Genomic DNA, 15,675 nt, shown 5'->3' on the forward strand with positions numbered 1-15,675 from the left:
CCGTGATTGGCCGCGGCGGCGGCGACGGCGACGGAGGGAGGCCGAGTGTGTGAGCGCAGTGACGGAAGGAGCGGGGGGCAAATGGCGGAGAGATGGTCCAGGGCCCTGTTCAAAGAGCAGCCGCACTAGTAGTAGCAGCAGCAGCAGAGGCGGCGATAATCCCGGCGCGGAGGAAGCGGCGGCGCAGCAGCAGCAGCCGGAGGAGGCGGCGGCGGCGGTGGTGGTGGCGACGGCGCTGCGGCTCCTGCGAGGACGCGAGGCCGGCGCTCTAGCCCGGGCGGCCTGTGAGAAGAGGCGGCCGGAGGAGCCCGAGGCCCCGGGGGCGTCGCCCGAAGGCACCGAGCGAGGGCAGGAAGGAGAGAGCCCGGGAACCCGGCCGTCGGGAGCGAAGCCGGCGGAGGCCCCGCCACCCCCGTCCCTCTCCACCTACCCCGGCAGGTTTCGGTTTTCCCCCTTCCCTTCCGTTTCTCGGTTGTGGTTGTGCGTTTGTGTGTTCGTTTCCTCGGCCTCGCTGTGGTAAGTGTGGAGGATTAGAGAGAGGCCGAGCGAACTCCCGGAGGGCCTATGCCGGGCTCTCCGGCGCTGGTGAGGCGGAGGCGGCGGCGGCCTGCTTTCTCTTCCTCGCCTTCTCGCAGGACGGGAAGCCTCGCAAGGCCGCAGAAGGCGAGGCGGCCCCGAGGATGAAGCCGGGAGGGAATCCGTATATAAATATGTGTGTGTACATAAGGAGAAGGGGAGGGTGGCGGCGTTAACTCCGAAGCCTGGATGGCCTGCGTTTCTGTGACTATAAACACCAAGCAAGGGATCTTCTCTCCCCCCCAAAAAAACCGCTTCAAAAGTACTCCTCCCCGGTTGCCCCCCATGGCACGCATCCGTGATCGGGGGGGGGGGGCTGAAATCCCGGGCTGCAGGGCTCGGTTCCTGGCGGACCGCGGCGCAACTGACTCCCCGAGACGTGCGCGGCGAATCGGTTCCTGCGACCTGCATATTTCGAGGGTCTTAACCCGCCGCCCTGCATTTCTCTTCCTGCCCCCTTCCCGTCGCCCCCAATCGAGAGCCTGGGCGGTTGCGAGCGAGGGGGGCCTTGGGCCAGGGCGATCAGGTGGGTCGGGATCCGTGGCTAGAGAGAGACGTCGACTCCCAGCACCGAGGCCTCTTCCGGGGTAAGTGCTGAGGAGGCGACTTTGGCCTCATCCTGGAACGGCCCGCTTCGGCTCGGGATGCTCCCGATCTCGGTGGCCTGTTTCTCAAAGTACGAACTCCTGCCAAGCTCTCTCGTGTGGTCCTGTATCCCCCCCCCCCCCTCGGACTAGGGTGCGGCTCGGACGCCGCCTTAGATTCAGAGCCTCCCTTCTCCCCGTCATTATTCGTAGGGGCCTCGGTCCCGAAACAGTGGCCGCAGTGGCTCTCTGTTTCCCCGCTTGCCCCTACGGTCGCGCTGGCGATCTCTGGTCTCTTGCAAGTTACATGGATGGGTGGGGAGCGAGAGGCGGGAGGACGGTAACGGCAATGAGAAAACCGGAAGGGAAATGACGACATCTTCCACTAACTTCGTGTTTTCGTTCTGGATGACACGGTATCCTCATCCTCCCGCCCCTCCATTGTCGTCATAAGGCACCATCGCCCCTGTCTTAAGTTAAAATGGGTGGGGGAGGGAGGAGGCCGCCTTTCATGATCTAAGAAGCAGTGCAGGAAAATACATTAAGGCCCTTGAGGCAGGCTATCCTCAAAAGGATTGATCAGGTGGCTTTTGATAACTTTTTGAACAACCATATGAGTGTAGTATTAATACTTAATGATGTAGTAAACTTTGCACGTTTATATTCTGTGATCTTCCTTTTCACTGTCCCAGCCTTAACTAATATCTTAGTGGCCAGCAAAGAATTTGAAGGGGCTAGGTTGTGAACTGCAAAGTAAAACTGAAGCACTCTTGGAAGAGTAGAAGGCAGAAAGGAGAAGGTGCTTCAAGGCTAGTTCCCCCCCCCCCCATAGTGTGCTTGATCTGATTCAGAACTTTAGATCAACTTCGGTGTTTTGAACTTAAATAATTCTTAGTCTAATCAAATGGAATTGTAGGGTGGGGATAGAAACCTGTGGCCCTCCAAACCTTGCTGTGCTACAGCTCTCATCATCATTCACTATGGGTCTTTGCTGACTTGGACTCATGGGAGTTGGAGTCCATCTGGAGGGCTGCAGGTTTCCCCATCTCCACAGTAAAGTAAAACAAAAATTTATTTACCAGGCAATTTATGCAAGATGCTGTTCTAAAAACTGGTGTGGGTGGCTGAATGTAATTTGTCCTTTAGCAAGTAATACTATTACCAAGCACAATTTAAAGTGTTGGTGCTGACTTTTAACGCCTTAAACGGCTTCGGCCCAGTATACCTGAAGGAGCGTCTCCAACCCCATCGTTCACTGAGGTCCAGGTCTGAGGGCCTTCTGGTGGTTCCCTCACTGTGAGAAGTGAGGTTACAGGGAACCAGGCAGAGGGGCCTTCTTGGTAGTGGCACCCACCCTTAGGAACACCCATCAGATGTCAAGGAAATAAACAGCTATCTGACATTTAGAAGACAGCCCTGTTTAGGGAAGTTCTTAATGTCTGATGTTTTATCGCTTTATTATTATGATTATTATCATCATCATTTGTTGTTGTTGTAAACCACCCCTATAGCATAAGTTGACAGGTTGCACCAGTGTATCAATATTGATGCCAACTAGGTGAGACCAGTACAGGTCATATTTGAATTGCCCCTTTCACCAGCATTTTCTAGTACAGTATGTATTCATATATCATTTGATGGTCTAGTAGTAAATCTATCCTAGTTTAATAAAATATTCCACATATTTCAAATAGCAACTTTTAAAAGCTTGAAGAATTTAAATGACAATAAGGTTTTAAAAGAAACAAATAACTTTAAATTTTGTTAGCTCCAGAATCTTGTGATAAGGGCAACAGCGTTTATAAAACAATCTTCTAGTCTTGTGGGTGTAAGGATGCCCATGTTTGAGAGGATGAGATCCACAGCCTTAGGTTATTCCTGAACAATGTACAAATACATGGAATATCAGGATTTTAGTTGTTAGGGATGCTTTTCATGGCTTGATAACAAATCAATCAATACATTATACTTTCTTTTGTCTACTGTATTACATTCTACAGAGCTGTTCTAGACATTTTGAAGCTGTGGCTGTTTTTGCAAACACTGACTTAGTTGTGTGTGGGTCTGTAGGGAATAATGTGCTTTGATTGAGATGGGACCATGGGTGTAGCCGGGGGAGGGGGGACGGGACAGCTGCTTCCCAATCAACAAAAATCAATAAAAATACTTAACTGAGGTTCTGAACCCCCTAACAAAAATCCTGGCTACACCCATGAATGGGACATAAATCGAAAGAAAGGTTGCCACAGTTGTTACCTTATAGGCAAAAATAAAATTATATACTGAAAATAACATCTAAATTAATCTACTTAATGTGTATGTATGTAGAATAGGATTAACAGTTAATAGATCTTTTTGCAGTTTTGTCTTGTACAAGCTTTGTGTCTTGATTTTTGTGTGTTGAATTCTTACCTGGTATATTGAAGCATCAGCTTTTTTCTCTCTAGCGGGATGTTTGTCTTCTATGCTGATCAGAAACTTTTTTCCACTCAAAATATTGAGTCTTGGGATATTTTGTTTTTGAAATTTCAGTAGGATGCACTGTGGTCACAGTCAGTTTTATCATCTGTTATGAGGTTCAGGAATGTTTATTTAAACAATATAGCTGGTGTCCCAAGTTCTTAGGAAAACTACAAAGAGACTCACTGTTAAGATAAGAGCCCCAAATAGTGTTTTGATTCCATATCATGGTTGAAGCATGGGCCATTTACTGCTGAGAGGAGAGCTAATATTATGGCTGTGGTTTAAACCACAAGGAGAACAGGCTGTCTGTCATTGATGATTAAAGCTGTTTATGGTTGTAGCATCAGAGTCATGGAGTGAGCCACTGGTGTTAATCATTTTAGAAGCAGCAGCCCCCCCAGAAGTGTTGTGGTTAGAGGCAGAAGCCTGTACCCATAACTTATGAGCTCTGTCCCCTTCCCCTCACTCCCATGGTTTAACTTCTTACCTTTAAAGCATTCTTGCCCTGTTCATCAACCAAAAAGGCTCCCAGGACAGCTTGTAGATAATCTTTTTAAAAAAGTAGTCTCTGAACTCATGACACACAAGGGAAAAGTGTTGAGGAGGGAAGATGGGAAACTAGCAAGCACAAGAACTGCTGCTTTATGTTCTCGGGTTCTTATAACAACCAGCTTAGATGGCAGCAGTTCAGTGAGAGAAGATGCCTAATACATCTGCAGAGCTGGTGGAGTGGTCCTGCTTCCCTTCTGCCTCAGCTGCAGTCTGATGGAATAGTAAAGGCCAAATTTTCTACCTTGGGTAGAAAATTTGCCTTTAAGGCTTGATGTGAACACTTTCTAATATGAATGGCATGTCATCAGTAGTATAAAAACAAACAAGAACATGTAAATAATGGAAAGGGAGCTTAACCATGCACCCCCCCCCCAAAAAAAACACCTAATGTCAGGTGCAGTCTGTGAATGTAGTGTGAGAAATCTTTTAAGATGACGAACTTAATTTTTTATCCATAACTTGTGTTATTTTAGGTTGGCGGCAGCTTAACCAGTGGCCCTCCAGAGGTTCTGAATTACATTTCCCATCATTCCTGACCATTGGCTTTGCTAGCTGGGTCTGAGGGAAGTTATAGTTCAATAATGTCTGAAGGGTCGCAGGTTAGACAACCCTGTTTTAGGTGATATTCTGTAAAAGTGCCATGAGTATTGTTTCTTGTAATTATTGTTTATTTGAAAGATGTTTCTGTGTGTAACTTAATATAATAAAATGTAGTAAAAATTGTATTCTAAAAGATACTCATTTTTTTATTTCTACAGAGAATATGAAACAGTTGTCAAAATGACATCCAGATTTGGGAAGACGTATAGCAGGAAAGGGGGCAATGGCAGTTCAAAATTTGATGAAGTTTTTTCCAACAAACGGACTACTCTTAGTACAAAATGGGGAGAAACTACCTTTATGGCCAAGCTAGGACAGAAGAGGCCCAACATCAAGCCAGACATTTCTGAAATTCCTAAGAAACCCAAAATAGAAGAGGAAGCAATAGAAGACCCATTTGGATTTGACAGTGATGAAGAATCCCTGCCAGTATCTTCAAAGAATGTGTCACAAGCTAAAGGTTCTTCTCAGTTGGAGTCAGTTGAACAATCTCAGTCTGCCGACTTCTCTTCTGTACTTGAATCTAATAGCAAAATTACTCAGTCAATCAGTGGAGATATTTTGTCCAGCAAATGTGTGTCTTTCGAGAATGCTGTTCATGGATTAAAAGAGAAGAACTCAAACAGAAATATGGAGGATGGTGACCTCAGAAGCAGCAGTGTTAACACTGTAATAGCGGGTAAGCTTGGATAATAGTTAATTTCAGAGTTGACAACTAAAGTCAGCCTTGCAAGTTGGCCACTCTTTTGACCAAATACCGGTAATGTTTTCTTCCAGATTCAGATGCTTATCAGATCCTCTAATTGTTCCATGTCATGGGTTTATGTGTAGGGATTTTTGGTTGTAAGAGATAAAGTTTCACACACTTCACATATTTGCAAGTTGGAATGTTTAATAAATTTGTGCTCACTTTAGCTGCAGGTTGAAAGTCAGGGAAGCAAGGAAATGGTTGAGGGATCTTCTGGAGCACATTTTGGAGGTGTGCAGTGGGGAGGAGGGAAAGGTGAATCCACACCCAGTATGAGTGGAAGTTGCCCAAACAACGATGGATTCCTCCCTTTACAATGGCTCTGCCAACTTATGTATGATTAAGTAGTTTGTTAGCTTTTAAGATTAAAATAACTTTTATGGAAAGTGCAGTATGGTTGCTTTTGTTCTTTCCTAAGGCACCTCTGTAGTGATGTAGAAATGTCAAGATCTCTGCTTGGTATATTAGAGAAGTAAGAAAACAGAAATTTGATTGAAACTAGGGCTGATATTTTTTAGCCATTTGTGGATGAAGTGAAAAATCTAAAATTGGAGTGGAGCAGAAGAAATGTTGCTATTGCAGTGCGAGGGGGCAGTTGCAGAAGTCTGGCTTTCTGCTTGGCACTTACCCCCAGGACTCTCCAACATCTAGCTTACGGGTGAGGCTGCAGAGATCCTGGAGAGTGGTGCAAGGCTTAAAAATAGTTTAAAAAGAACAGCACTTAATGTAACATTAAGTGGCAAACCAATGACCAATCCCCCATAGCTCCCATAAACATTTTAATGAACTTATTTTGCCCTGTCAGGTGACAAGCCCCCGTCCTGCTGTTGTGAGGAAAAAACAGATTTGCAAAATTAGAGGTGGAATGTTATTGAAACAGGGTTCTGCTTTTGCTGTCTTTGGTAAACATGCAGAGTAGGGACTTCCCTACAAAATAGAACATGTAAATCACTTCTTAGGAGATCAGGGGGTCTGTCTGCACTTTGTATGTTACTGCAGAAGCAAGGAAAACACAAAACTGACTTGCTTGTGCTTCTGTTTTGCTCACTTGGCATAATGTGCAACTGGTTTTGCATTTTATACATAGCTGTAAGGGGGGCTTCTGGTGTAATTACCTGTATTTTAATATTACTAGTTTCTGAAAATGTGTCCAAAAGTTGGATAAAAGACCTAAGGTATAATAGGAGATGAGGTTCATTTGAAAATCATAGAGCAATAATACTCATTAGCAAAATCCACCTGCTCAAGAATTGAAGAAAAACAGATCATGTTTACCAGAAATCTCTGGTGTGCTCAAATTAAATCCCACAGAGTAATACTCATCTGGATTCCTGAAATACTTGATAAAACAACAAGTGTTCATTCACTAAGCATGTGCCTGCATAGATAATCAAATTAAGGTAGTATACACATATTATATGATTACCGTATTTTTCGCTCCATAGGACGCTTCGGACCATAGGGCGCACCTCGTTTTTAGAGGAGGAAACAAGGTGAAAAATATTTTTCTGGTTTTCCTCCTCTAAAACCCATGGTTTTTTTGAGAATCAGCTCAAAGTTTTACAGCTTTTTTTTGCAAAGGATCAGTTCAGATTTGTGCAGCTTTTGCAAACAAACCAGTAAGCACCAGTACATACCAGTACAGACCAGTAAGCACCAGTACAAACCAGTACGCACCAGCAAGCAATAGGAAGCAAGAGGAACGCAAACCAGTAGAAACCAGTAAGCACCAGTACAAACCAGTACAGACCAGTAAGCACCAGTAGAAACCAGTACGCACCAGCAAGCAATAGGAAGCAAGAGGAAAGCGAACCAGTACAAACCAGTAAGCACCAGTACAAACCAGTACAGACCAGTAAGCACCAGCAGGTAATAGGAAGCAAGAGGAAAGTAAACCAGTACAAACCAGTAAGCACCAGTACAAACCAGTACAGACCAGTAAGCACCAGCAAGTAATAGAAAGCAAGAGGAAAGCAAACCAGTACAAACCAGTAAGCACCAGTAGGTAATAGGAAGCAAGAAGAAAGCAAACCAGTAAGGACCAGCAAGTAATAGAAAGCAAGAGGAAAAGTAACAGAAAGCCCCAAATGGCTGAAAAACTCAATTTCCCAGGATCCTCAGCCCTTGCAAAGGAACTACTATGCAAAGGGCCTGGGCGGGGCAGGAAGGGAGCTAGCTCCCTTATCTCCCTCCCCGATCTCCTGCAATCAGCTGTTGAGCGGGTTCTTTTCAACACTCTCTTTCCCTCTTGTTAGCCTTTAGCTCTTTCTAAAACAGATAAAGCAGGATCTGCCTTTCCTCCCTGGGCAATTTGGCTCCAGGGACCATGCATTCACTCCATAAGACGCACAGACATTTCCCCTTACTTTTCAGGAGGAAAAAAGTGCGTCTTATGGAGCAAAAAATACGGTATATGATTTCTAAATCTGATCACATAAGCTGTGATCCAGGTAATTACTACATTTGTTACTTTCCTAAATGCATAGTTGGGCACTCAAAGTCTGGCATCGCACAAAATGTCACCCCCTCAGCAGCTTAAATTTCAGACAGAGAGTTATGGAATGTTTTAAGTTAGTAGGGCTCTACTGTGCTCTTATGTCCAAGACTGAAGATTCTAATTCATTTTTAAAAGCGGGTCACTTGCTTGACTGTCAAATTGGCATTGTTTGCATGTTATTCTAAACCATAATTTAGTAGGAAGAAATCACAATGAGCTTGCTTCCCCCCCCACCATACTCTTGTCCAGCCTGGAGGAGAGAAATACAGAAGATTTCACTTAACATTTTCAATTTTTGGGACTCTGGACCAACAAAATTGCTTAGCTCTGATTAGTATCAAACATGTCACCTTCAAACAGTAGTTATTGAAGCAGGTTTGTTTCTACTAAACATAGTTTAGATTGACCACAGTTCTGGATCTAGATGGCATGGCAAGCTCTGGTTAATCAAAGCTCGAAACAAACACTTCTGAACTCCTGACACATGGGAGGAAAAGAAAGGGAAGTAAATAAGCTTGCAGTTTGTTGCTGCTTGTTTCTTCTAATTCACATTGCACTGAGCTTTGGTTTAGCATGATGCAGAAATGCAGCCGCTATATATACAGGTTTTTTTAATAGGAATGTGAGTTATGGATAGAGATGTTGTAATCAATCTGACACTGAGATGCACAGAAATCATAATGGTTTATGTAGCTTTTGTAAATGTTGCCTCCTCCAATTGATAGTACAAGCTAATAGCTCTTGAAGCTACAAAACCAAAAACACAAAATCTAGAACACGTGGCCTAACTTTTGATCAGCCCCGGCCGCCATGGCCATTGGCCAGAGATGGTGGGAGTTGTCACCTGGAGAGGCACAGCTTAGCTACCTCTGATCTATAGAACCAGCAGAACCTCTTTATATTTCAGAGAGATCTTGTGTTCAGAAGTGCTAGGATGATTTTTAGTGAAGAGGGTTTGATCTTGCCTTCTGGCTTTCTTGATAACACTCTGGTGTGTGCAATCATGAGTAGTAGTTGGGAGGAGGTTACTTAATGTTTGCCTCCTGATGGAAGCTTGAGCTCTGCTAATGAAATGCCATACTAATTGAAAGCTTTTGTACTATTCCACATATGATCTTCCATGCTTTTCCTCACGCAGGTGAAATGAAAGTATGTAGGTGCCATGCCAAATTAAGAGGGATGAAGGGCAATCAGTGTAGGGCTATCCTTTCCCCCTTTCTGTAGCTGCAGCCTTTGACTGTCAGGTACTAAGTGTCACATCCCTTTTTTGAGTATAAACTCTTGAAACTATTCTTTCATGAGTAGTGCATGTCTTCAGTAGTTAGTGCTTGTTTTACCCAGACCTTTACAAATGTAGTCTGAGACAACTCTCTACGGGCAAATGTTCTACAAATAACTGTTTCTTTTTTACTTGAATTCCTCAAAAACCCTGTAATGGTTCTGTTTGGTCACTTTGGAAAATTGTTATCTTGCTTAAAGGATAGTTATATTATCTTTTCTGCCCTTTACAAGTAGTAATACAGCAGAGACATGCATAGCGGTGCCAGTTTTTCCTAATTCATTTTATGATTCTAATTTATAGTCCTATAAAATCATGATATTCCTTGAAGCCTCCCTTTTCTATTAAGTATCATTTATTATCTGTATAAAACACAAGCTTGTCATGGTAAGGATGTGGTTAAAGGGAACATCTGTTGGAAGGATTCTAGATAAGAAGGCTGTGGAAAGGTTACATAAAGATTAAAGCAACAGCTCACCCAGCAAAGAAGCAATTTTGGTAAACGTGGTAGGAAATAGTCAAAGGACAAAGCAGAAGTAGCAAGCTAAATTCTGTTGTCAACAGCATTCATCCTTAAAGAGCTCTACTGCTGAATTCATGAGAATTGACATTGCATTTCTGCTTTAGAGCACAAGCAGTGTGGAGAGTTTTGTTTGATTACCACTGTTGGTAGAAGTTGTAGTGAAGCTTCAGTTTAACTATTTGTGATCTTGAAATTTTTTAGACACTTGGCTGATAGCTTTTTCATAGAACATGAAAATGGGTTATTTGCCATGTAAATGTAGGTACTCTTCTTAATTTATCAGTAAGTATGTTCTGAAAGCTTCATACTACACTTGTTGACTTGGAATGTTTTGAAGCCTATATGTGATGAAGTGAGGGTGGAATAGTCTGCGGTCTTTTAGGTCTTGTGGGGTAGGAGAATAACTGCTTATCTTTATCAAACTGTTCCTGCTATCCTTCCATTATATCTAGTTGGCTTCATTGTGTGGATTTTCTGCAGAAATAAACTTGATGAGTGTTGCAAATACCTTATATAATGGGCTCATTAGGTGTAGTTGAAGTACTGCTAATACATTGATTTAATGCTTATTAAATTATTAGCCTTCACAACAGTCCTGTAAAGTAGGTCATTGTTCCTGCAAACATTGTTAAAAATGTTAACTGAGGTTGATTGAGTAGAAAGTGACCTGTTGGAATCGCACCTGCAATGGATCATGGCTGAGCAGAGATTTGAACCTAGGCATTTAAAGATTTCAGTGCAATACCTGACGTAGTGAGCCAATGCCAAGGACATGGGTTCAGTTCCCATAGCACCACCTCCATATTCAGCATTGCAGGGGGTTGGATTAGAACACCTTTAGGAGTCCATTCCAACTCTATAATTCTATGACAGTAACTGCAGTTACTTCCTTTTATGCAGATATTAATTTGTTTACAGGAGCAAGAAAGCTTCTAGTGTATTTAGTGGAAGATTGAATACAGAACCACTACATTATTGGAAGATTGAATACAGAAGCTAATGAAATGTTAAGCTGTTTGTAGATATTGAACCTATTATGAACAGATGATATACATTGGACACATCACTTTATAATTTATTTTGCAACCTTCTGACTAAATGTAACTTGTTCTGACCTGCCATTCCAACATTGCTTTTTATAAGTTTTGGTCTATGTTTAGTACTATCCCAAACAGTGTTAGCATGGCCTGGTCAAAGGATCTGTAACTTGAATTCAATTAGAGTTGTGAATGTGGCTGAGGCTGGTCCATAGCAATCCTGTCGTGAATTTACATTGAGGCATGGTACTATACTGGGTAACCCGGGTGGAGTGTAATGAAAGTGGGTGGAGTGGCAGCTTTAGTCAGCAAACTCCAGACATGTTACGTGAATGCTGGCTTGGTTTTGCTGCAGAAGAAAAACTGCAGCTATGGAGTGACTCTTTCCTGCAGCTGGGTGGAGATATGTTCTGTACCCAGGCCTGATTATTGCCTCGTGTGACTAAATAACAGAGGGTAATATTGTAGTGAACCTAATAGTAACAAATAACTGTCTTGTTAATGTGTCCCAACTGGGAAATTGCTGTTTGTTGAATATTTCTCTATTTCTTTGTAAAGTATAAATATAATGCAGTTAAACTTAAAATATAAGCTATATTTAATTATTGCTATTTGTTTTATAGATACAGTACAGACTTTTAACGACAGTGAGAACAGTCACTTCATCTACAAGAATGTTGAAGACAATAATTTAATTAATGCTCAAACAGCAGAAATCTCTGGGTACAATATTGAAATGAAGGAATCTCATGATTCTTGGGACTCCCATATCGGGAAGAGAGACTCTCCATCAGAAGTGTCACTTACAAAGGAATCATTAGTGACTGGCTTATATGAATGGGAAGATGAGAATGAGGATGCCCGAAGAGGAGAATATATGTTGGGTTTTGATGATGAACCACTTTCAGAGATAAAAAGCAAGGATGAATATCTGGTTAAAGAAGATATGGAAAGTCCAAAGGAAGCCATTAGTGAAGAAATAATGCAGACTGTTCTCAGGCCAAGTAATTGTCGGACATACTGTAGATCCAACAAAACAAAATCACAGGGGACGGCAAATTTTGATAAGCTACTGGATGGCACTCTTCAACCTTTAGCCAAAGCAAACAGTGATTCAAATACTGATGGTGTGAACCCAGTGAAAAAAGTTGCTTTAAGTAGTGGGACCAGTTTTAGAGGGACTGTTGGAAGGACTAGAGACTACACTGTTCTCCATCCATCATGTTTATCGGTTTGTAATGTTACTATACAAGACACTATGGATCGTATTGATGAGTATGCCACATCTACACCTACTGATTTGGGAGAAGCAGGACGTCTGAGAAAGAAAGCCGACATGGCAACAACCAAGACAACAACTAGATTTCGACCTAGCAATACCAAATCCAAAAAAGATGTCAAATTAGAATTCTTTGGGTTTGACGACAATGATGAAGGAGGGGGTGGTGAAGGCGGCTCTAGAACATCTGGAAGCTCAAATTACAAAATTAAATACTTTGGTTTTGATGACTTGAGTGAAAGTGAAGATGACGATGAAGAGCGGCCGTTAGAAAGAAAAGTCAATAAAAAAAGAAACCGAGCAGCTCCATCCTCTTCACTTCAGTCCAGTTCTGATGGAAGTGAGAACTATTCACAAGACAGTCAGTCAAGCACTAACCCAGGTAACATTAATTTGTTGCTCTTGTTTCACAATTTAATAGCTACAATGTGATAGTTAATAATTTGGTTCATTAAGCCAAGAGTGGGTATCTGAATCTTTCTCTCCCCCCCCCCGCTCTTCCTCTTTCTGGCCCCCACATTTTGCATGTCAGCTTCAGGGCTTCTGACCTGGTTAATCCAAAGCAGTTTTCTGTTGCAGTTGATTTGAGAAACTGTGGCTTCATCTTTGTGTAGTCAACAGGGCCTGATCTTGTTTCACAGAAATTCCAATGACGTCTCATCAATATTAGGAACTTGATGTGATTTTTATTGTAGTATGTGTTAGGCTGTCTTTGAAATAAACAACCAAAAATAATTGAATTTAGTGATGGCATTGTGCCTTTCTGAAAAAAATCAAGTTACTGATCTTTATTTTTGGTATGGATTGGTAAATATGCAGACTGAATATCTGAATAATCAATGCTTGTTTCCTTTATTTACATATGCTTTTAAACATTCAAGGTGTTGAGTTACATTAGTTTTGAGTGTGTGAAAGTATACGAGGTTATAAATCTTCAGGCACCCAGGCCTAAAATAGAAAGCTTATGAATACCACCTCCAGTAATTGTTTGATAACTATAATCCTGTGAAATAAATGAAAGCAGTTTCTGTAGTTTCATTCATTGACTACATAGTCTCCCAAAACTAAACTGGGCCATTGGAGTACAACACATGAAATGCTTGTTCAGCAAGGCAGACAAGATAAACTGGTTAATCATTGTAGTGATGGTTGGTTTAGCCAAAATAAACATGAATTAATCACAGAGTAGAAGAGAATTGAGAGTGACAGATTACAAACCAACTACTTCAAAGATTACTGTGTTTCCTGTAAACATTTCAAAATGAAGTCTTCTGTTTCTTATTGGATCTCCAGCATAGTCTAAAAATATCAAGGCTAGAATGGATCTACTCTCAACAGATAACTCTCATATCTTCCTTACTCTGCCACATTAAACATTGCAGCAACTTGTTGTATTAAAGATTACTTGCATGATGTTCCCTTGCCGTAGATACGTGATTGGATTCTGTCAAAGAGAAAGTGAACTCTGTTCTTATTTGGGTAGCTAATGGATAATATTTGTGAAGTCCTCACTTATTTGTATGTTCCTCTTCCGAAAAAGCTGATCTCAAGTGTCTCCCCCCCAAAACCAGTCCTGTAATATTCACCTCTCTTTTTCTTGGAGGTGGTGGTTCACCATGCTTATAAAGCCAAAATGTTTCCTGTTCCTTTTCAGTGAAACTCCATATAAAAGCAGATTTTTAAAATAATAAATAATATGTGTGCTGTTATTCTTGGAAGGAAGTAATAATTCACACAGTAGTCAACTAGAGGATTTAAATATTCCTGAAAGTGCTTTAAAATGGTGAACTTGCTAACCTAATTTTATGTCTTAATGATCAAGTAGGTGGGTTGCTGTTGAGTCTAATTGAACTGTCAAATGAAATGGCCAAATATTCCATGAAGTAAAGAACTGTATAGTGTTGTGTAAGTGGGAGCCTCCATTTTCAGAGGTATTACAAGGTTGCTTGCTAGCAATGGCAGGAGTGAGGCCCTTTGCGCTCCACTATTGTAGGAGTCAACCTTTTCTTTTAGGTAGGTGTCATGTGCCTTGCAACTTACCCCAGATTGTTCCTTCTCACTGTTCTTCCATTTAAGCCACATAGATTATATACAGTCGTATCTTGGAAGTCAAATGGAATCCATTCCGGAAGTCCGTTCGGCTTTCAAAATTTTCGAAAACCAAATTGTAGCTTCTGATTGGCTGGGGGCTTTCAGAAGACTACCATATTTGTAACTTGCAGCAAATTCAGTTTTTGTTACTGTTCTAATTAATGTGCTTTAATTTGACCAATGCACAGCCAGTCAGTTTCACAAACCCAGGATCGAGGCTGGCATGGCTGACTTCTTGTGTTTGCACATGAGTATCTTTTTAACCTCCACCTTCCAAACAACAGTGCCCTGCACCTGGAAAAGCCCACTTGCAAGTTGCAGCCCCTCTGGAGCAACACGTAGTAAAATATGAAGGGTTACCATCAAACGATTTTTGCCCATTTGCACCACCCCCAAATGCAAGCCTTCTGCTTGGCCCAGAGGAACAGTTCCACCACCCCCAGGCTGTGAAATGTCAACCCTGTGCTAAACATTTGATCCCTAAACATTAAGTTAGTTTTTTAGCTAAAGATTTAAGTTACTGGTAATGCAGATTTAAGTTAATGCATGATTTGTGAATCTGCCAAAGAATCTGCTTTGGTGTGGATGTTAAAAAGGAATGATGGAATTAAAGAGGTGCATAACTTGGAGAGAACACAGTGAAATGGGATTCATTGTTGGTTTGTATGTGATAGTGTTGCTTTAAAACCATGTAACCATGACCATGAATAATGTTTAGTAGGCACATCAAAACAGCTGAACACCCAAGAGCCTGGCTCACTTGCACGTGTTCATGACTGCTGTATCAAATAATGACTTCCATGCTTTTGAATGGGACTACACAGATAAAAAGCCCTTCCAGATTGTCCCCAGTGTAATTATTTTTTAGTGAACTGGTTTTAATACCTGAAATGGGAGCAATTAATTTCTCTATGGGAGGTTTTTCAATAGGCCTCTGAGTTTATTTTCTCTCTGTTGTGTGTAGTTTAATTATAACTATTATATGATGATCCTATCCTTCTCCTGTTATTAATCCAATTGTTTTATGAACTAGTAAGTTGTTGCAAGCCTGTTTGCTTTCCATGTCTTTTTAAGACAATTGTAATGTCTGGTTTGCATTGCTTTCCCATACCACAGAAAAGGGCCAACGAGACTTCCCTATCTCTAGATCAGGGCAGTCCAACTTTTCATACCGAGTGGCCTGCAAGAGTACTTTGACATGAAACCTGCAGGCTGTGTTGTCATGCAGTGAAGGGGTGGGTGGGAAGAATGCATTTGATGCTCCCGCTGCCTTCCCAAAGCTGGGTAAGTGAGGTGCCACGCTGAGTTTTTGGAAGGAGGTGCGAGGCTCTAGAGGGAGGGGCAGTGGGGCTTTTCATAATGCACTGAGCTTTGGAGTAGGTAGTAGTGGTTAGACTTGCTGCTTAATGTCTGTCTTCAAAGCGCAGTGCGATATTAGACCCCTTC

The 15,675-nt window shown here is 42.1% G+C and overlaps 1 protein-coding gene across 2 annotated transcripts in view; it reads left to right on the plus strand.

The window, feature by feature from the left end:
• The first annotated feature begins 24 nt into the window (after positions 1–24).
• WAPL (WAPL cohesin release factor) overlaps positions 25–15,675 on the plus strand; it is a 40,346-nt gene continuing 24,695 nt past the window's right edge. The window contains exons 1-3 of one of the 2 annotated variants that reach the window (XM_033148824.1): positions 25–516; positions 4,934–5,454; positions 11,483–12,520. In XM_033148824.1, coding sequence (XP_033004715.1) covers positions 4,956–5,454; positions 11,483–12,520 — 1,537 coding nt within the window. In that variant the 5' untranslated portion in view covers positions 25–516; positions 4,934–4,955. The remainder of the gene's footprint in view (positions 517–4,933; positions 5,455–11,482; positions 12,521–15,675) is intronic. The other variant, XM_033148825.1, reaches the window with a different exon arrangement.

This window comes from Lacerta agilis, chromosome 5, assembly GCF_009819535.1.
Source record: "Lacerta agilis isolate rLacAgi1 chromosome 5, rLacAgi1.pri, whole genome shotgun sequence".
Lineage (NCBI taxonomy): Eukaryota > Metazoa > Chordata > Lepidosauria > Squamata > Lacertidae > Lacerta > Lacerta agilis.